The following is a 23835-nucleotide window of genomic DNA, read 5'->3' as shown; positions in this document are numbered from 1 at the left end:
ATTCCTCTTTTCTTGATACTCCTGGTTTTGCTAAATGAATCTCTCCACCTCCATATATTCAACTTCCTTCCAACAGGGAGTCCACCAAATATAACAAGTGACTAGCAATATCTTCCACAGTTGAAGGGTTAGCACTTTAAGCCCTGACCTCTTTGGTGCTATTTCATCCTGTGCCTGATTCTGACAGAGATTAGAAGCAAGGCTATCATAACTTTTATATATATGATACAATTTCAACAGTGTCATTTGGCTACAAAGCATGCAAACACTTTATTTGTAATTATCAGTGTTTTAATGCCAATGTTCCACCTTGCTGTACCAACCAGACCAAAATGTGGAACCCTGTGATGCCTCGTTTTTGCACCTCTGGATTCATTTTTCAAATCATTTTCACTGTCATTGCCTTCACTTTACACTGTGCCTGTCATTGTCAGAAACAGATTCCAAGTCACTATCTGGGTAATGTGCATCATCTTTGGTATCTAATTCATTGAATTTATCCAGTATGTAAACACTTGACTGGCAATGTATAGCTGCTGGTTCTTGCATTTTGATTTTGATGGCCCAGGCTCATTTTCAACACTAGAGATTGTTCCATTGTAAAATTTCCTATTTCTGCAAGAACATACCAAAACAATTGGAACAGGAAACAGGCATATTGTCCTTCTTTCAGATGTAACAGACATTCTGATTGGTGGATCAAAGCACAAACAGATGCTGCACTCAATGACCCCCACACCATTTTACTGGTGCTATGGCATGTGGGCATCTAGCATTGCCACCTCTATACTGGTGTTATGGGCTCTAAGGGTTAATATTGTTGCTCTTCAAAGAAGCCTGTGAACCACATCTTTAGTCCTTCAACTTAGCTTTGGCTGTGGTATACATGGGCACAGAAGATGCTGCATGAGGAATGTGTAATACATACTTGATTCATCTCAGTCAAAGCTCTGTTTCATATGGATTCAGTTTTGCTGCTGTTGATTTAGGGAAGATTTCTCTTTGTAAACCTACCTCACCAGGGGAATGAAAGGATCATGTATTAAAGATACAGGATATTAAAGGCCTCTAGGAGTCTCAATATGTTGGTGATGTATGGACCATGTTTCATACTCATATAAGTATTCTTGGTAGACAAACCTTCATGTGGAGGCTAGGTTGTCAAGATTTTTTTTCCTGAGCCTTCCAGAGGTAGTTTAGAATCCCTGTCCAGTGAATAGTCATTGGTACTGATACTGCCAAGATTTCTGATGAAAATAAAAAGAGAAGGTAGTGCAGGGGACTACAAGCAAATGACCTCAGTTTTCTGGAAACTGAATTGTCTGTTTAACCATTTTTTCATAATATCTTGTAGTGGAGTGTGTGCTACCAGGCTACAGTTGTCTCATAGTGTAGTATAAGCTATGAGGATACAGTTAACCACATACCATAGTACAATGTTTTGTTCAAATCCAGTCTTGATGGTAACCTGATGCTGAAGTCATTCTCATTAAATTTTAGTTAAAGTTATTAATTGTACCTAACAGGAATTCTTTCTTCCCTTTCCATCTGTATAGTAGTGTTGTGGCACTGATGTGGAAGATATTAAATAATACAGGAGCCAACTGATAACCTTGTCTAATTCCAGTTTTTATACTGAAGTGCACTAATATACACCTTTCAACAACAAATACAGCTATCATCTCTATGGAACTGGTGTAGATTCCCAAATAAAATTTGGGACAAGTGACTAAACTTTCTGAGAACATCCTACAAAAATTCCGTTTACAATACCAAAACTCTTTCATGCGTCAATGAAGGTAATGAACTGATCCTGATGTTCATCTCTTGAAGTTTTCCTTCTAATGAAGTTCATGCTCACTGTTTCACAGACTCTGTGGAAACCACATTGTGACTTTGGTATAGTGTTTTCTGAACCTTGGCCAGATTTTCCCAATAATGAGTAGCAGTACTATGAACATAATGTTAGCGCAAACTTTGTTTTTGTTAACAATGACAATGTTAGAATCCTTCCAAAGTTGAGGTATGTACACTGAATTCCATCCCTCTGTGATGTGGTGATGAGGCACTTTTGTACAGAAGTAAGATCTCTCCTGGAATATTTGTCCAGTGCCAAAGAAAGTTTGGTGGTTTGTTTAAGTGCTGGATGACAAGCATTTCTCAAAATTCCAATGGACTTATATACATACCCCACCACCTGTACAGTTTCATATAAATCATGCCATCACAAATGACAATATGTAATTATTTTTAACTCATTTGAATCATTCCCTAGTTCCAGAAACTATTAATAAATCTTATTAAATTTAGTAATTATGATTAGTTAAGCTATTATAACTCACTTTCGCCACCCTACCAGCTTTCATTTTCCCTCTGTCTCTCTAGTCATGTTCCTATCTACAACACTAATCAACATAAATGTTCACACTCTTGACCCCGCTCTCCCCTGCCCCCACAGACTCATTTAAGCTACATATTTACTATGTATTCAGTTACATCACCTGTATCAGGTTTAACGTTAAGGGTGGTATTTCTGCTCCAGACATCTGCTGACCCTGTATACAACACAAAAGTAACCTCCATTTGATTAAATCCTGTCAAGCAGCACACAGAAGACAAATCTTTACTTCACTCACGCTAGTGAGAAGCCTCTCTATGTGGTTGTTTAAAGTGTTAGAAATAGCAGGTAAATCTCCTTCAAATCACACCCTGTTTGACTTTGTAACCCAGTGGAGATCATAAAAATTAGTGCTGCACTTGATAAACAACCATAGTTGTCATTGACATTGGGTTTGATTTGGTGACATGTTCCATGCTTTGCTAATTGTTTTAGATGCCTGTGTAAGTCACAAATGTGCTAACTCGATCTAACTTCTATTAAGTTTAATCGGAATATCCAAATAAAAGCATTTATCAGTTTAACAATCAATTTCTGTTCACAAATTCCTATAATCAGGGAATTATTTTAGCATTTATCATTTACTTTATGTCCATCTTTCCATGCTAGTATATATTGAATGAATACATTTTGAGGTGTTGTTTTACAACCAGATACATTTCCTGTCACTAATCCTTAACTGTTTGCCAAGTAAGGGGATTTTTTTTTTCATTTTGAAAGTGCAGTGTTATAGGGCGATTTGTCAACAAGTAATGTCAACAAATTTCACCATTTCACTTTTGGTGGGGTGGTTGTGTGTGTGTTTTGCTTAATCCTTTTCATGTATGGATGTAGAATGTAAACATTCACACACAAATACACACTCACAGCTTCCATACTGTTTCCAGCTACCAGTTCCACAAAGAGAACCCCAACCCCAATATCCACACAACCATACCTGCACCTATATTTTTTATGCTTTATTTGGGATTCTTTCCTAAGCCCTGCCCTTCTATTTTTACTTTGCAGGTGATGGAAACTAAGAAAATGCTCTACTTGGTGACAGAATATGCCCCAAAAGGAGAGATATTTGGTAAGTTTACACATTTCAGGAACTGACTTCTTAATGTGCTATATACTCTTTTTTTGTCTCCTAAAACTGAAATGGGGTGCTGTAGTGGGTCAGATCTGAAATAAAATTTTGAATTTAAATAAAGAAATTTTATAAAGTAAAATTTCAGCTACACATTTTTATTTACATTATTTACATTCAACGGATATTTGTCCTCATCTTGTTTGTTGTTAACACAACAATTTCAGCTGATATACCCTCCAACCTTCTTCAGGTGTCTTGGGGGAATTTCAAACCTGGGTTCTCATTCCTAAGGTCTTTTTTGATGTTGTTATTGTTATTATTATTATTGTTGTTGTTCAGGTCAATAATAACAATAATAATAACATCGATAGCTACCTTAGGAATGAGAACCCAGGTTTGAAATTTCCCCAAGACACCTGAAGACGGCTGGAGGGTATATCAGCCGAAACGTTGTGTTAACAACAAACAAGATGAGGACAAATATCCGTTGAATGTAAATAATGCACATAATTCCTCATCTCTTAAATATAGAAGTACATTTTTAATTGATTTTAATTTTGAAATTTTGATTTCGGTCAAAGAATTTTAACTTAGCATTTAATTGCATGAATGAATGAATGAGTCAGTGTATGAGTATACCTGTTTTATTTTTATGGATAGGGTGTGAAGGTGGGGCAGGACTTAGAGACCTTGGGCACACCCACCACATCATGTTCTCCCAGGTTCCTCTCCATCTGGTCCTTGATGTCATCATTCATTCTTCATCTTTGTCACCTGTGAGACAATTTCCATCCATCCAGCCGCTGATGATGCAGTCAAAGATAACAAGGCCAAAATATTGTAATTTTTACTGTCTAATCACTATCACGAATTTTTATTCTACTCCCTTATCTTCCTGCACCAAGTCATCTGTTCTACAGGCCACTCAACTAATTCACAGTTCATCTATAGCAGGTCATCTCAAGCACCCTCGCTTGTTTGGTGTGAGTCATCCATATTTCACACCCATACAATGTTGCTGGTCAGGCCAAAGGACTTAGAAGTTGCAGCTTCATGATTTTAACCCTTTTACTATCTAAAGTAAAATGAACAGGTTTACTTGCTAGGTGTTCCTTATAAAATGGTAAATAATACAGGATTATCCTTTTGTTTTTTTTCAAGGCAGCTTTAACCCTTTTCTTACCAGCCCTTCAGGGGCTGCCACTAGTTTCTAGGATTCAAACTGACTGTTTTTAAGTAATGTAATAAATAAATCAGACCATCATTAGAGCGTTATTAGAGATGGTGTGTTAAGAATTTGTAATGGTATTTCAGAGTTTTAAGTTGTCGTATTTATATGTAAAATGTATAGTACAGGACTGTGTCCTTATATTTGCATGTGTCTGTTTATATTTTGCTCACTTCTACAAAAGTTGTGATGTATGGGTAGTGTTGTTTTTGTCAGTTCTTCTTGCTTTGTACTGTCAAAATTACATGGAATAAGACATTGCTTGCTCGAAAACTAGGTATGATCTAGCAATAGGATGGGTATGCAGTTGTAAAACAATGCCTCAGAAATCCATGCTGCGATGGAAAGACGAACTTGCACCATCTTGTTGTTTTCACCATTTTGACGGATGACAAAATGAATATTTTGACCAGGAAACCCTGAGTTGTAAGTTTTTTGCAAGGCTTATTGTATTATAATAATATATAAAATATATAGAGATAGAATAGGGCCACCTTCGGTCATGCATGACCATGAGATCGCACCTAGAAAGTTACCCTCCAAGGCACAAGTCCGAGCAAAGTTGTTTATGGAAGAACAGTAGTCACCTATGCATACCAGCCTCCCTTCTCCATGCCACCGATGTTGTCCAAGGGAATGGCAAAGGCCAATACAGTTTGGCACCAGTGACATCACAACTTATTTCTACAGCTGAGTGAACTGGAGCAACATGAAATAAAGTGTCTTGATATTTCTTTTTTAGAATTGGATCATGTAAAACTACAAATATGTAAATATTAGGTTTGAAAACCCCTGAAATTTGAATGCTGCTCCTGTATACATGACAACATGTACATGCTATTATTTGTAGCTTTATATGTACTTCAAGATCTAATTCCAATTATTCCACATTCTCTCTAAAGTTTATTATTTTTTATGACATCAGCAGTATCCAAGGGTGAAAAAATTGCATTACTTTCTGACTCACCCTCATCTATATAGCCAAAATTGCGAAGATAATCTGGTACTTGACTGAGGAAAGAAAACTTTGAATGACCCATCCTTGTTTTCTTTGTATCGTCTATCTGGATGTTGTGTTGTCCCATTTTTGTATCACCTAACTATCTGGATGTTTTGCATTCTTGTCCCATATATATATATACACACACACACACGTGTGTGTGTGTCTGTATACAGGTCCTTCATTGAAGGATGTTCTTTGAGTCTCTGTTCATGAAGCTGGTGTTTGTGTGTGTATTCCACTCTGTGTAACAGTTTGTTGATCAAATATACTTGTAATTAAACATATTTGTTGATTAAATGTATTTGTAATTTTTTTATTTCTTTAGATTATATTGCACAGAAAGGTCGGATGTCTGAGTCAGAAGCAAGGAAAAAGTTCTGGCAGATTCTTTCTGCCGTGGAGTACTGTCATAATATGCGCGTTGTCCATAGAGATTTAAAGGTATGATACATAGCTTATTTTGGTCTATGTTTCCTCTAAAAGAGAGTGGGCAAAAATCCACCCAAATTAACCTTCCTTGCAGCAAACCCACATCAATTTAAACCATAAATGTAAATAAAAACAAACACATCAAACATCAGCTATACGGACACTGTTATACAATTACATAAGCATCACCTTGATGACTACGTAAAATAAGGGAGGATTTTGTGCCACACACTCTATTCAGGGATTTGCTCTGGTCTGTGTTTCCTCTTTCGTATTTAATGGCTTATATTCACATTTGCTCTGGTCTGTGTTTCCTCTTTCGTATTTAATGGCTTATATTCACAAAAATATTTATGCTGTTTTTAAATTTGTTGTATTCTCTGGTTGTGTGTATATATATATATTGTTTTCATCATGTTGAACCTTTAATTCCTACACATTTTTTTCTCTCTTCATTTTCTTCTCTTTCCTTTTTTTTTTTTCTCTCAACCCTTTCTGTTGAAATGTCTACGATTTTTCCATTCTCCTGAGTGTTAAACTAATACACCTGCTTGTTGTTCCTTCACCAGTCTTTGTCTTTTGTTTACTGTAAATTTGAACTACGCGCGCACACACACACACACACATGCACACACTCACCCCACACTCACATTTTGGTTATTTACTGGGAATTTGAGGTGTGACACTCAACTGAATTCTCAGCTATAATGGTAAATGGACCAATCAGAAATAAAGATAGGTCATCACTGCAGTAGTAGGCTATTTGTAAATATCTGCTCACAGAGGGCACAGTTTTAGCTGGGTTGCTTTTTGTTAAGGGATACTAAATATCCCTTAACAATGTATCTTTAGATATTGAGTTACCACTTTTGGCACATTTTACTGGCACTATTTTCTTTGTATTTTGGTGTGTGTGTGTACAGGCTTCTTCCACATTATAGGAATGTTACATTCCTGAAAATTTAACTGTATGCTGGAATTCTAAAATGTGGATTGTTGAGTTCCATGTTCCATAGAAGTCTGTTGAAAATACATTGTTCATAACAAAAGCATCACATTAAGACAGGAATGCAACACTTCCATAATACAGGGGATACCTGTGTATTGATGAGTACAACCATTCTTAACACATTCCAGCAGGTTTAAACATCAATGTTCAATGCTTAGGTTTGCCAGAACATGTTAAGAATGATGTATACATTGTTTTGTTGATTGCTGTTTTGCATGCCTTTTATTATTTAATAATCAGTTTGGCATCAGCATATTTTGTTTATTACTTTCTATAGATAGGAACAGTTGTTCCTAACTAACTCCAAACAGCCAGGTAGTGTCTATTACTGAGGAGATGTGACCACATTGAAACACTGGTGTCTAATTGTCCACTGACATCACTTGTAGTGAACATGTTCCTCTACACATTGTCTTTAAGGAGACGTTGTCTGGGATGAAATCCAACAGTGAAAAGCCATATTCATGTTTCAATCTACTTGAACATGATAAAAATTGATGCACACATCATTACTTTGATTTTTCCCTGTTTTTCAAACACATAATAATCTAATGTGTATCTTTGTGTGTGTAATCATTGTTATAGTGTCCATTTATTGAGTCAGATTTTCTAAGATCATATATCCTTTCTGTCGCCAGCTCTCATTTAGTGGGACTGAATCTGAAACTGTGTGGTTGGGAAGAAAACTTTTTACTACACTGCCATGCTTGTACCTGTAGTGTACCATAAGTTTTATAAGTCTCTCAGTATTTGAAAGATAAAAGAAAACCTTATAAATTCTTTCTTGAAGAACATATCTACTAAAAGTTGGCACTCCATCAATGGAATCAATGATTAAAGGTTGGAAACTAATTAAACTGCAGCATTCTTGTTAACTAGGAAGCTACAAGTATCCAGTTTGTGAGTCTCAAATCACAACATGGTAATATTCCAAGAATGAAAAATATCTTAATCGTTGAAACAATTCTTTCATTTGTTTTACATTAGTTTCCTGGAAACAGAAAGGAAGAGGGAAGGTGAGCGTGGCTCTGTGATTAAGAAGCTACTTTGCAACTACAAGCTTTTGAGTTTAGTCCCACTACATAGCACCTTGGGCAAGTGATTTTTATATAGTACTGGGCTGACCAATGCTTTGTGAGTGAATTTACTTGACAGTTATTGTGTTGAAGCCCATTGTGTGTGTGTTAGTCCCCACTACCACTTTACAAACAGTACTAGTTTGTTTACATCCCCATGACTTAGCAATTCATCAAAAGGGAGCAACTTAATAAGTATAAGGTTTAAAAGTAAAGTTACTGAAGTAAAAAGGAAAAAAATAGACCGTACATTTCTTGTCTTGACATTGTATGCAAATTGTAAGGCAACTAGAGTATTGCCTGTCATATTACAGATAATTCTGGAAATATATTTTTGCTATCAGAATAACATCATGGCATACATGCAATAATTATAATTTAACTTGTAACAAAAAGGGACCTGTAAAAGGACCCTTATAATTCAAGAATGGCAATTTATCCACCCTACCTAAACCCATTTTTAGAAAAAAAAAAGACCATAGTGAGCATGTTGGAGGCCATATTAGTAGAAAACACACAAAAAACCTAAATTATTTCCTATTTTATTTACTGCTATTAGCAGTCAACATGCAAACACTTTCTTTATATAAGTATCTAGATGAGAGAAATTGAGTATGATGATAAGAGATATAAAGTTGTGAGAGTTGATGATAGTTGTGGAGAGAATTATAGAATAAACATTACTGAGCCATGAAAGAGATAGAATGAGAAGGACAGGGTGCATTATGATAGAACATACCTGAAAATGCTCCCTGTGTTGGATAACTGGAAATAGATGAGAAGCAAGGTTACACTACTTGTTATTGGGAACAACAAGCAGTTGTAGAAGGCCTGACATTTTGGGAGAAGTGTTGATTATTATCTGGTCATGCTTGCTCGGCTATTTTTAGCCTGTGCATGCCAGTCCTGCATTAGTTGGGAGACGTCTTCCTTCATGGAAGCATCCAGTGTCTCTTGTGAGTTGATCTGCATACACTGTTTGAACAACCTGCTCTAGTATGGCCCTGCTTTGGTATCCATAGCAGTCAGTCACTTGCCAGCTCTTGTTTAGCTCATCAGCAATATCCTACAAAGTGCAAACACCTTTCCCGTATAATGATAGAAACAAGCTAGATATTTCCATACAGCTGGGGGTTTTGGGGGGTTTTTTTGCAGTATGAGTCCTCCAAGATATGTTTAAGACTGCTCTAAACATTCAGGTATAAGTTCTCCATGTCCAGGATGTTGCCCCATTTAAAAGGACTGACTCTACTGATGCAAAGAAAAATTTCCTCTTAAAGTTGTCTGACAAGTTTAATTCCCAGACAACATCCAATTTGTTTAACACCAGCCATGCTTTGGCTATCCTAGGTTTTGTCTTTTTTTTTAGTTCAGGCTATCTCAGAACTGAGGTACATGAAATCATCATCTTGACTGATGGGATCTTTACTGATGTTGATGATGGTTCCTTGTTGAATGAGAACAATGAGTTTGGTTTTACTAGGATTAACAAGTAGTCCAACACCATGTGCAGCTAATTTTAGACCATGAAGTAATTGGGTAGAGTTTGATATTGTGTCAAAGCTAATTCATCGGTATAGTCTACATCAGTTATTTTCTGAGCTGGATGTCTGATCAATCTTCTTTTTACGAGTGTAAAACTAAGACTATTTAGATTGTCAAGTGATGTTCTGAGGACATAATTCATAGTAATCATTAAGAGAAAAGGTACCAGTGTGTCACCCTGAGATACTTTGAGTTTGATGTCTGGGGATCTTACTGTTGATTTAGTGTTGTTACAGAGCTTTATAAATGCTGCTGTTATTTCCTCAGGCATACCATAGACCAGTGGTATCTTACTATTTTACCAATACTACTGGTAAATTGGAATTCCATCAACTCCCGTGGTAAACTGATACTTTATTTTATTGACCGTGAAGGACAAAAGGCATAGTTAACTTCAGTGGGATTTGAACTCAGAATTTAAAGACTCAGAGCAAATACTGTAAAACATCTTGTCTGATGCTCTAACAATTCTGCTAGGTTGCCACACTTATAATAGTAATAATAATGGTTTCAAATTTGGGCATAAGGACAATAATTTTGAGGTGATGTGAGGAACAAGTTGATTACATCAACCCTGGTCCTTGCCTGGTACTTTATTTTATCAACTCCAGAGGGATGAAAAGCAAAGTTGACCTTGACAGTATTTGAATGTAAAGATCTGAAAGAAATGCCACTAAGCATTCAACACTCTAACGATTCTTCCAGCTTGCCACCTTAATAATAATAAGTTAACAACTAAATGGAGGGTTGGGATGGAACAGGAAGAAAGATTGTTGCCAAATGTTCATAAGGTGTAAATTTTTTCGTTTAACTCTTGTACAAGAGTTTCAAATAAAAAAGAAAGTACCATGCTGTGTGTGTGTGTGTGTGTGTGTGTCTGTGGTTTTTGCTTGGCAGGTTGTTATTCTTGTTTTTAAAATATTCTTTACGTGTTACGCAATACTGAGAAACTGTGTGTGTGGTCTGCTGGATATTTCAGCAACAGTGAATCCATGATGTAATTCTAGGCTAGTCCTTTGACAGGTTTGCTGGGAATAGTGAACACTCACAGCAGATACTTTAAATTCTGCCAAGGTCGACTTTGCCTTTCATCATTTCATAGTCGGTAAATTAAGTACCAGTGAAACACTGGGGTTGATGTAATTGACTGATCCCCTCCCCCAAAATGGCTACCTTTGTGGTAAAATTTGAAACCATTATTATTATTATTGTTGTTGTTGTTGTTTTAGTCAGATTTCATTTTTATTCTTTTCTATTCTATGTCTGTATGTATGACTCTAAAAAAACACATCCACCCTTCCTCTCCTTGATAATCCGTTTAACTTATCATTGCCACTTGTACATGCTTTCTAATAGACACTTCACTGTTGTTCTATTCAACTTGGCTTCTCTCGGAGCTCTACTGTGATGTGTCAGTGTCTATATTTATGTGTAAATGGCTGAATTTTTTTTCTATAAACACACATATATATATATTATGTATACAATATATATGTATAATGTCTCTGTGTATGATATACACATATATGTATGTGTGTGTGTGTGTGTGTATATATACATATATATATATATATATATATATATATATATATATGAGAGAGAGGGAGATCATTTAGAAGGAGGGACTGTAAATTCTCATGACTTCATTTATTACTTCTTTCTCTCTCTCCCACCCTCTCTTTCCTCTCTCTCTCTCTCTCCACCACCCTCTCACTACCAAACTCTCCTCCCAACCTCCACTATACAAAATATTTATGGAAATCTACCCCTGTGCCTGTAAGCCTACCCCCCCCCCCACCAAAGTCTTGTGTTGTGATGCAACACATCAACACCAACAGATGCAGCAGAAGGTGCAGCTGTTATAGAGACTGCAGCTACAGTAACTACCATTGCTCACTCCTCTGACTTCTCCCCTCCACACATATCCTTTGAATTATCGTTAGAACAGTGTGCATTGGGAGATAGGTCTGTGTGTGTATACATGTTTGTGTTTTGATTCTTTACGCATGTGTCTGTGTGTCTGCCTACTCACCATATCTTCATACTCTTTTAATATTTATAAATACGTCAGTATTTATTTATATTAACTATCATACCTTATTTTGATAGAGTAAAGAAATGGTGGGGAGTGATGTTGTAGCATTCATGCCTTGACTATGGTAGTAGATATATATTATCTTTTTGTCCTGGGTCAACTGTGACACAGTAGACCAATCATTAAAGTATGTCAGCTGTGAATATTTTAAGAATATCTTTTATGTAAGACAGTAGGGTGTGGTTTGAGGGGCATTTAGTTACTGTTTCTAGGACGTCATATGACCACATAGTTTGTTCATTGGTATGATTCATCTGTGATGATGTCATCATCATCAAGAGGCAACATGTCAAAATGCGAGACCTTGTACCTATATTAGGAATGTTTACAATCATAGGCACAGTTGTGGCTGTGTGGTAAGAAGCTTGCATTCCAACAACATGGTTCTGGGTTCAGTCTCACTGCATGGAACCTTGGGCAAGTGTCTTTTACTATAGCCTCAAGATGACCAAAACCTTTTTGAGTGGATTTGGTAGATGGAAACTGAAAGAAGCCCATCGTGTGTGTGTGTGTATCTTTGTGTTTTTCCCCCCCATCACCATTTGACAACCAGTGTTGGTGTTTATGCCCCATAACTTAGCAATCAGCAATAGAGACTAATAGAATAAGTACTAGGGTTAAAAAAGTAAGTCCTGAAGCTAATTTATTCAACTAAAACCCTTCAAGGTGGTGCCCCCCCCCCCCCCATGGCCTCACTCAGATGACTGAAACAAAAGATAAAAAGATAATTAGAACAGCTGTGTGATAGAATCTTTGGAGTGGAACATAATGGTTGGCAATAACTGAATGGTGAAATTAAGGTGATCAGCTGGCAGAATTGTTAGCACTATAAGCAAAATGCTTTGCAGCATTTCATCTGTCTTCACGTTCTGAGTGCAAATTCTGCCAAGTTCAACCTTGCCTTTCATCCTTTCAGGGTCAATAAAAAGAGTACCAGTTTAGCAAAATTTGAAACCATAGTGTCTGACCAAATCATTAGCATGCTGAGCAAAATGTTTTGCAGCGTTTTGTCCATCTTTATGTTCTGAGTTCAGATTCCACTGAGGTTGACTTTGCCTTTCATCCTTTCAGGGTTGATAAAATAAATTCCAATTGAGTACTGAGGATAATGTAATCAACTTAACCCTCCCCCAAAATGGCTGGCCTTGTATCAAAATTTGAAACCAATATTGACTGGTATTTACGTCAGATCCCATTTCCACATTTCATCCTTCCAATGTTGATACAGTAGCTGTTATGTACTGGAGACAATCTGACTACAATCTCCCCTCCCAAAGTTGGATATAACCTGGGGGTTTTCCAGTGAGGTGTAACCAAGCAATAAAATATTGAAATTTGCCTAGATTTTACCAATTCTTGCTGCCATTGATAAACTCCACATTAAATTATACAGAATCTTGTATAGCTTCTCTGCTAATAAACTTATTTTTGATTCTGTTCTCTAGGCTGAAAATTTACTCCTTGATGCTAATATGAACATTAAGATTGCAGGTAAGTTTATATTTTCTAATCTTTTCTTTACTTTCTTCCTTTTCTCCTTTAATGTATTTTTGTCACCAGCTGGAAGGGATAGTGGTGCACAGTTCTTTCCTCTAAACCAAACCAATGAAAAAAATTAAAATTTCATCAAAATTTTCTTGTAATTTTTATATTCATTGTGTACATATACACACACATGTCAGCACAGAAAAGCAAATGGAATAGATAATTAAAAGTAAACAACAAGATCTCATAAAATAAGAACTATTAAATTTGCTTTAATGTAATGAAAAATAGGTTTGTTATTGCTCTCCAATATTAATGAGTACTTTAAGTATGTGGGTGGGGTGGATTTTTTTCTTTTTACATCTGCTTTTTCATGCCCACATGACACAGCATATCAGACTGGCATGACACAGTACATTATGCTCCCATGACATAGCTTTTTACAGCTGGGTGTACTTCTACTTGTCACAAGCCACCTAACAGTAAGAACTAGGTGTATTTTGTAGTTCCACTGAAACTAGTAAATCCCTTTCCCCCCACTACTTTGTATCTGTTTTTTTTTTCTTTTTAGTCACTTCTCTTCTAAACAGGTTACCTGTGTTTTGATTGTAGAACAAGTTTCTTCTCTTTCTTGCTTGGTAGTGGAAGAAAGCTTTCATTAAACATTTGAGGCAGCCAGGTGTAATATCTTGGCTGAATAATGAATTGGTCTTTGTTCTGGCAATTAGTAATCACTATGTACATATACTTACTAATAATAATTTGTAACATAGGCACATGCCACTTTTTTGCAGTGAATGGAGTAGTGAATGACATCAACTCCAGTTCATAAATGGTATTATTTTGTGAGTCCTAGGGAAAAATTAAAGTAAAATGCAGCAGAGTTTGAATTCAGAACATAAAGTTGACTAAGCAGCTCTAGAATAAACCTTAACCATTTCCAAATAGACATGGAGTTTGAAAAATATTTGTTATTCCTGCACAATTAGTTGAATTTTTGTAAAAGTTAAGTCTCCTGAAACATCCCCTGAGGTTTTAAATCTTGTCAATGCCATATGTGTGCACGCACCTGTATTCATTCTGGGATGTTTTCTGATATACATATATCTATTTATTTATTTATTTATGAGTTAGAGGTTGAGAAACCAATATACTGCTGGTAGTAGTGTACACAATTATTCATATCCAAGTGCTAGTTATTGCATGGCAATCTCGCAATTGGGTATTATATATGGGCGGGGGTAACAAGTGGTTTACCCTTGATTTATACAACAAATAAGAAAACAGATGTTATATCCTCTCTGTTTTCTTATTTCTCGTTTTATATATATATATATATATATATATATATAAAACAGTTTGATTCAAATTCGTTGGTACTCTTGAGTTTCAAGCACAATGCTAGTTGTCAGCCATTTTGAATTTTGAAACTCCGGTACCAACGAATTTGATTCAAACTGTGATCGATACGTGTAATTCCCAATAAATTGAGTGCCTTTATGTTTGCCCACTCACTTGTGTGTGTGTGTGTGTGTCTCTCTCTCTCCCCCCTCTCTCTCTCTCTATATATATATATATATATACACACACACACACACACACATCCACTTAATCTCTGCAGCTTTGACATGTGGTGTAATTCTTAAATGTTGTTCCATTGTATAGATTTTGGATTTGCCAACTATTACAAGCCAAATGAACATCTGAACACTTGGTGTGGAAGCCCACCTTATGCTGCTCCAGAGGTGTTTGAAGGCAAGAATTATCTTGGTCCACAGATTGATATATGGGTAAGAATTTGACTCTTCTGAATATTTTGACCACACTATTGTATTCATTCTGGGATATTTTCTGATTTTGAACTCTGCTCCTCTGAAATAGGGAAACTCTTATATAACATATATCATTAATTACTTCTTGCTTCATTAATTCTTACTACTGTATATCACTACATACACACATGCACAGATTTGATATGTACATGCATGTATAAACAAAAGTTATTTACTGAAATGTATTAATTCATTTTCTTTTCTCTTATAGAGTCTGGGTGTTGTTTTATATGTCCTTGTTTGTGGTGCTTTGCCATTTGATGGAGACAATCTTCAGACTCTACGGTATCGCGTACTTTCTGGTCGATTTAGAATTCCATTTTTTATGTCAACTGGTAAGCCCTGATTGTCAACCTGATTAATTTTTTAATGTATTAGCTAATAATACATAATTCAAGTTATTCACTCTGTAACTCTCTCCCTGTCCACATTTTCTCTATTTCTATCCTCACTTCTCAAAGGATCTAGTCAATCTTTAGGCACTGCTGCTGCTTCCTCTTCAGATTAATGTAAAATAATATGATTAATCCTCTTCAGATTTATATGAAATAAGAATAATACATTTAGAGTAGTTTGTTTACACCTGATTGTAGTAAAGGCACTGTGTAAAGTGATTATATGGTGTTCTCTTTGTTCTTATGGTTTAATGTCAAGTGTGAGGTGAGCTGGCAGAATCATTAGCACGCCAAGCAAAATACTTAGCATTTCATCTGTCTATGTTCTGAGTTCAAATTCTGTTGAGGTCGACTTTGTCTTTCGTTCTTTTGAAATCGATAAAATAAGTACCAGTGTAATGCTAGGTGTGACCGTTGACAGGGACAGCTGTTTATAGTCATCATAATTGGTTGTTGCTCATCCAGCAGATCAGCAAGCAAAGGCTTCCATTTGTGGCCTTCCCTTCTTTTATTAACTCAAAGTGTAATTAAGGTTATAATACCCAGCATATTCTTTCTATTTTGAGATGAGAAAATATGAGTTTAGAAAGATTTGGTTATTTCATGCAGGTTTGGTGTCCATGTAAAAGTTTCCTCATTAACTCCTCACCGAAGTTTGATCTGATATGAATGTTGCCACACCCAATCCTTAAAAGAACCCCATTTTTCTTTTGTCTCCCCTCTATCTTCCTAGCCCTGATCCTGCTCATTCTTTGCCTTACCATCTTTTCCTGAATGCCTAAACCAATATTGGTAATATTCTCTCCTCTTCTCTCTCTCTCTTTCAGAATGTGAACAACTGATCCGTAAAATGCTGGTGTTGGATCCAGCCAAACGGTACACTATTCAGCAGGTCAGAAACCACCGTTGGATTCAGGAAGATGGTGGACCTCCTAAGAGTCTGCCCCCTAGTCCTGTTATTGGTGCTAAGGGTCAAGTTGGAGAGTTCAGTGAATATATTCTACGCCAGATGCACAGTAATGGTATTGATCAGCAACATACTATCGAAGTAAGTTCCACTTACATCTCTTTCTAGGGACTGGGAGGTATTTATCTACCCTATATTGCATAAGATGAATCCTAAACCTGTTTGAATAAGTCTCTGGTTGAGTATTGGAACCATAAAAGATAAAAAATCCAATTCTAACCAATCTTATATCCTAAAATGAAATTTGTCAAGCAGTTCTAATTTCTAAGAGTAAATATGCAGGTGTAACTGTGTGGTAAGAAGCTTGTTTCCCATCCACATGGCTCTGGGTTCAGTCCCACCTTGTGACACCTTGGGCAAGTGTCTTCTACTATTGCCTCAAGCTAACCAAAGCATTGTGAGCGGATTTGGTAGACGGAAATTGAAAGAAACCCTTCATATATATATATATATTATATATATATATATATATATATATAAAAAATAAATATAAGAGAGTGGTCACTATATGGCTCACTCTAGCACCAGTTAGTCCAAAAGGTTTCAACCACAAAAATACATGTTTCCCATGAAAGTCAGTACGATTGTTAGCTCACAATCGTACTGACTTTCATGGGAAACATGTATTTTTGTGGTTGAAACCTTTTGGATTAACTGGTGCTAGAGTGAGCCATATAGTGACCACTCTCTTATATTTATTTTGTAAAAATATTATAATATATTATAAAATATTATAATAATCCAGGTTTCTCGGAGCACTAGGCCACTTGGTGTTGAATAGATATACTATTAAATTAGTATCTAATTCTCTCACCCTTATTAATTAATTATATATATATATATATATATATATATACAAGGATAGATATATGTGTGTGTCTTTATGTTCCTGTAATCTAGCAGTTCAGCAAAAGAGATCAATACAATAAGTACTAGGCTTTAAAAAAATAAGTCCTGGAGTCGACCCTTTAAGGTGATGCCCCAGCATGGCTACAGTCAAATACTGAAACAAGTAAAAGATAAATGGAAGAGAAAAATAGTCAAACACAAGCACTGCTGAGCTATATATGTCTTCAATCATCAACATCTTTGTTAGTTGAAAAAGATTGATCGAGCCTTTTAAGGCCTAGGAAGACACTCAAGTAATGTTGTTTAGTTCCAGACATCCCTGAACTTTTCTGACATCCAACCTCTTTACAGTGTGTATTGGGTGTTTTTTTTCATGCTACCAGCAATAGTGAGGTTGCCAGGTAGCTTGCAAGGTTACAAACCCCTTGGAATAATGGTGGGAGAAACTATATGTTAGTAGATGAGGGGTTCAAGTATGAAGGAAGGGTCCAGAGCTGAACAGGTTTCTCGCTATACAGGAGTTTCATGACTATTCATATTTTAGAATAGACAGGGTAGAGCTGGGAAGAGATAAGAATAGTGATGATGAGGTCTCTGAGTTGATCCTCAAGATGAGTAGGGAGTGAAGTGGAGACAGAAGTACCAGCAGTGTGGGTGTGTAGAGATTGCAAGAGTGTATGGAGGAGTTATCGATGAGGGATGGTTGAGAGGAGATGTGAATATAATGAATGAAGAACAAGTGTTGAGGGATGGATGTAGTGAATGGTGGGGATGACCCATGTGTGTGTATATATATATATATATAATATATATATATATATATATACATTCATTCACACATACATACACTCTTATGCATATATTTATTAATGTATTATATTCTTAAATATTTTCTTAATTTCATTTCTATTTTCAGTCTCTGAAAAATAATGCATATGATCCATTCAGTGCAATATATTATTTATTACTTGATCGGCTCAAGCAACATCGTAGCAGTTTTCCTGTTTATAATCAACTGGATGCGCGAAAACGGCGACCAAGTCAAATTGCTGAACAAGCCATGAATCCACGTCTTGCTTCCACCCAAGCACCAAGTGTAGTCCCAAATCCAGCTTACCGCATGCAACCACTCAATACCAAGCAAAGTTTGTTCACAAAAACTACAGACTGTGTCCCTCCAATTGGGCCATCAACGACTGTCCCACAACACACCTCTGGTTATTCAGAAAGTTCTGATACAACTAATCGATCCACTGCTAATCCTCCACTGCCTGTAATCCCATCTGTTTTACCCCAAGCCACACCTATTGCCAAGCCAGCATGCCTCTCTGATGTACTGTCTCAAACCTGTCTCAAACCTTCACACACTATGACAAGCCATTTGATTACCTCTTCCATTGATGAGGGTGTTGAGGCAGATATATCAGAAATAGATAGTTATGGTTCGGACACCCGGACCAAAATGCAAAAGTTTTCTGATACATCTGATATATCGCCCCAAGTAAGTTCTGATAGTAACCAATCTTCACCTTTTACCAGCTTTGATTCAACATTAGAGGCAGATATTGGTTTAAGCCAGACATCTTACTCTCATGCTGGATACTCAACGGCACCATCTGGTCAGCAACCTGGCCAAGGAACAGTCATTTCCACTACAATCCCTACACCTATACAAAGTCCTCCTTTAGTATCAACTCAAGTAAGTGCTGATTATTCTCAAGACCGAAACGAGACACATTCACCTGTTGACTTCCGAGAAGGAAGACGAGCTTCCGATGGACAAATGACTCAAGGTATGATTGCGTTTCGCCAACAGCTGCGTGATACAACTAGAGCCCAGGGGATAGCAGAACTCCGGCAAGAATTTCAAGAGCTGGCCAGTAACACTGGACCCTCAAAAGGGACAGCTGAATTAAACAAAGCTCGTTCCCATCGCAACTATCACGAGAGAATGAAGTGGAGACAGTGGTCACTAGAGGAAGCCCCAGCCTCCAAACCTCGACAGCTGATAAAGCGCATGAGTTTACCTGCTGAGACTACTGATATGCAACCTCACAGGCTCTTGGCCCTGAAACAGAGCATGCAAGTTGAACAGCATCTTGATCAAGTCCAGAGTGAACCAACAACCCAATTATTATTTCATCATCAAGGTGTCACTAACACAGCTACAGAATATCACCCAGGTGGTAAGAAGATATTGCAGCATCTACGTCTTCAGCAAAAGAGGCAAAGTTTCCACAAGCAATCTGTTCTTCAGCACCAATTCCAGCAACTGAATATTGGTTCTAGTGGCTCCAATGTGACACCAGCTTCCACCCAGCAAGTAGCTCCAACTGTCTACCCACCTATGCAGTACAGTATGTATTACATGACACCACAAGGCTTTCCCAACACAACAAAGGTAAAATCTACAACTACGAAGCTGGCCACTGTAAACCAGCCTGTCTCGACATTTCAACCCCACAATCAACAATCTTTTCAATCAAGGCCTTCTGATATTACGTGCTACTCTTTCTCCCACCAACCTACTCCATATTCACCGCAGGTAATGCCACAAAAGATTGTTTGTCCTAATGAAATTTTACCCCCAATTTCTTCAACTCCATCATCCCTCATTTATGAAGCCAATCAGAATCAACAATTCATAGACTCATCAATTCCTTCCCAATTTGCATCACCTTTATTATTGGTTCCCAAAGAAACAGCAGAAAATGTCAATACAAGCTGTTACCCTTCTTCATGCGAAGTATCTGCATATGTACAGTCACAGAAATCCTCTAACTTGTGTAATGCACTTCACTTAAATTCTGTACAGACTCAATTGCAAGCTGGTTGCCGAGTGGCGGTGCCAAATTTTACTGGTTGTGACCACCAAATGACAAATCTTTCTTACGCATTGTCTCCTGTTGAAAATAATAGTAATACAGCAACCTGTGATCTCACAGTAAATAACAACAACTTTTTACATTCAAAGCCAGAGCATAATGTGGCCAGAATGTATTCCCCCTATACAGGAACAACAACCAGTGAGATCTCTGCCAAGTGTCTGTCAGCAAAGGATTGCTTACCACCATATACAAACATTCAGGGTTCTGACCTAAATTTTAAACACACTTCTGTTCTTGTAGAAAACAATGAACAACACCGAGACTTCAGTCAAACCAGAAACTTCACTGCTAGTGAGAACCAGACAAATAATGGTACTTTAATCTGTGACGAGCAAATGGAATTATCCTAACCATCTTCATGAACATTACACCATTTTCCTTTTGTTGTTTTTTTGTTTTGTTGTTGGTTATCTATTCATTTTGTTTGTTTTTGTTTTGTTTTTCTCCATTCCTAGACATGGCTAGAGTTTTCTTCCAATATTTAAATTTACAGCATTATTTTTGTTACTTTACTCTAATTTTATTGAACCCACACACATTTATATTTACGTGTGTGTGTGTGTGTATACACACACACATGCATACATACATAATTATACACACACATAAATAATATATAGTTTAATTTCATAATTTCAGTGTGTCTTTGAAGAATGGTTTGCTCACTGATTGTACTGTCTCGAAGTGGTACTCTACTATGCACATTTTATATAGGAAAAAAAAAACAATATTTTGTCATCACACACTTCGAAGTAACATATTTATAATCCTCCATAAAATTAATAAAATCCATTTTATATTTCCTTTCAAAACACACGGGTAGCATTGTATTTGGAGTTAAACAGATTTAGGAAAAGGTGGTGTCTTTTTTTTAATCATTTTATCTAGCAATGTTGAAATGATTCTAAAATATTGAAGTTTACTGAGGAATTCAGTCCAGTATCAGGTTGGCATTGCAACTGGAATTTCTAAAAAACAGAAACAAATTAAAAAAACTCAAGAATATCAACAAGATTTTCTTTGAAACATACCAAATTTATGTCATCCTGGGTCTAAAGACTAGGACTATAGCTAAAGTGTTGAGCTTAAGTTACTCAAGTTTGCTGTATCTCATAGATGACATTGCAGACAATGAGAAGGGAGAGTGTGAAGTAAAACTGACCATTCTTCTAATTTAGTCTTTGACAATAGAATCAAAGTAGCTTGTATACTGAGCATTTCTGAAACAATTAAATCTCTTATTCTTTTACTCTCGTTATCTGTCTGTATATCTATCTATCCATCTTTCCAGCCATATGTCTATCTATTTATCCATACATCTCACACTACTCTACCCTACTCATATAAAAATGATAAATTGTTACTTTACAAAGATTCTAGAGAGGGTTCTGATGAAATTAATCCTGGTGGTTGTGCTGTCCAGTACAGCAGAACACTACATCAGTTGATTTCAGAGGAATTAGTTGAGTACCTCATAGTCTCTAAGTTCAAATTTCATCAGAGTTACCTTTTACCTTTACAGAGTTGATTAAAAAATTAGTTGCATTAAAATACTGAGGTTAATTCCTGTATCTAACTGAAAATGTATGAAATTAATGCTCTTTTTGGAAAATCATTGTCCTTGCAACATTCTGCTTCCCTCCCTCTGTTAGCTGAAATGTCTTAGATATTGTTCAACAGAAAAGCTATCATTATTATTATTAGTAGTAGTAGTAGTAGTAGTAGTAGTAGTAGTATCATTATTTGAAGAATGTTGGGTTGGAAGAATTGGTAGAGCTGAGGACAAAATTACCTTCATGGCTGGTATGTCCCTTTATATTCTGCTGTAAATAAGTACTCTGGAGAGTTGTTGATTAGTGACTGTTGTAAATAGCAGGGCCACTGTTTAATTGATTGGTGATTGCTGATGTATAGAGGTGTATGGAGAGAAATCACCTATGCCAAGCTGTCTTTCCCTGGTTCCACAATTACATAAAGACAGTCTTCAGAACTGCATTGACACAGTTTCACTCATTACACTATATATTGTATAATTTATATATAAAATATATATAGTTTCCTATTTATGTGAGGATTAGAAATGAAGAACGTGTCTCATGGAATTATTTGACCTACTCTGTAAAGATAAATGGAATGAGAGGTAAAGGGAGGAGCAACAGAGACTGTTGAACTATTAGTACGAAACTTGATAGCATAGTTTAGAATCCAGGAATATATTTTTCAAATGTTTCAACTTGGAATTGTAGTACTTGGTTAGTTTCTTTCTGTAACACAAATAAATGCAAATTTTGTTATTGACAAAAAAAAAAATGAATGAATATAAAAAAAAAGTAAGAATGAAAAACCCCCAAACACACTGGTGCTGTGTTCTACATTGTTGAGCAACAACTCCTTAATTCCTTTCCAAAATAAACATTTGTGAATTTTTGCTCCACAACTGTTAGAAACTATCACCATTGGTCCAATGGTGCTGGCTGATGAGTAGTTTTAGAATTTGACTATTAGTTATAGCAGAAGCAGCAGCAGCAGTAGTAGTAGTAATAATAGCAGTAGTAGTAGTTGTCTTTGAACTTATCTCCTCTCCATTTATCAAATGATGCCTCATATTATTCTAGCTAATTAGTAATTTTAGTGATAATTAAAAAAAATCTCCATTGGTCACAATGTCACTGTATTCATTTCATTAGTCCAGAATACATGTATTTCAACTAATTAGAATTTTGTATACTAATGTAATTTGGGTGTGGAGAATAATGAAATGTCTTGAGCAATTCAACTGTATAATAAATGTATTTTGTAGAATGTTAGAAAATCAATATATATATTTTTTGCTTTATTTCTAAAATTCATTAAAAAAATTTTTTTAAGTGAAATTATGTCAATAAGCATTACTTGGATGGGTTTTTTTTTTTTTTTTTCAATTATTTAAATTAAATAATTATTTCATGAAAGACTGACAAATGTATGATGTGCCTGTGAAGAAACTACTGTTTGAAATGTGTAAAAGCTTGAACATGAAGAAGTATTTGTATTTAATGATAATTTTCAGAATGAAATGTTTATCCCTGTGAGAATTAAAATTCAGCATAATTGTGTGCATTGATCTGTTTAAAAAAAAATCTCCTGTCTGATTCTTAGAAATTGCCAAAATTTTTACACTTGGAATAATTTTTACACCTGTAACAATATTTTATCAGGAGTCAGACTTTGAGCCCCCATGAATTGGGGTGAAATTTATGTAACACGGCTTATTTAAAAAAACAAAATTTTTTAATCACACCAAAAAGATTTTTAAATTGTACAAAAAATTCATTTTTCCAAACAATATTTTTGTCAGAATATTGTTGATTTTTTTTTTTTTTTTTTTTTTTTTTTAATTTTAAAAAGACTTTTTTTTTTTTAGTTATTAACAGTTTATTTAAAATAATTTTGTATGGAAACTTCTGGAAATTTCAAAATATTTTCCCAAATTTAATTTCTTTGCCAGTTGTTCTTCCATAGCAAAACTAAATCAACTTCTTTGCATAATATTTGTTATTTTCTTAGAGTATCTAGATATTT

The 23835-nt window shown here is 35.8% G+C and overlaps 1 protein-coding gene across 1 annotated transcript in view; it reads left to right on the top strand.

Moving 5' to 3' along the window:
* LOC115212055 (serine/threonine-protein kinase SIK1-like) overlaps positions 1 to 23628 on the top strand; it is a 67249-nt gene extending 43621 nt beyond the window's left edge. The window contains exons 3-9 of the mRNA XM_029780863.2: positions 3407 to 3470; positions 6030 to 6145; positions 13304 to 13349; positions 15009 to 15133; positions 15387 to 15510; positions 16398 to 16618; positions 18303 to 23628. Coding sequence (XP_029636723.1) covers positions 3407 to 3470; positions 6030 to 6145; positions 13304 to 13349; positions 15009 to 15133; positions 15387 to 15510; positions 16398 to 16618; positions 18303 to 20624 — 3018 coding nt within the window. The 3' untranslated portion in view covers positions 20625 to 23628. The remainder of the gene's footprint in view (positions 1 to 3406; positions 3471 to 6029; positions 6146 to 13303; positions 13350 to 15008; positions 15134 to 15386; positions 15511 to 16397; positions 16619 to 18302) is intronic.
* The last annotated feature ends 207 nt before the right edge of the window (positions 23629 to 23835 follow it).

Source organism: Octopus sinensis, linkage group LG5, assembly GCF_006345805.1.
Source record: "Octopus sinensis linkage group LG5, ASM634580v1, whole genome shotgun sequence".
Lineage (NCBI taxonomy): Eukaryota > Metazoa > Mollusca > Cephalopoda > Octopoda > Octopodidae > Octopus > Octopus sinensis.
The sequence above is the reverse complement of the archived record's forward strand: the minus strand, read 5'-3'. Positions and strand labels throughout refer to the sequence as shown.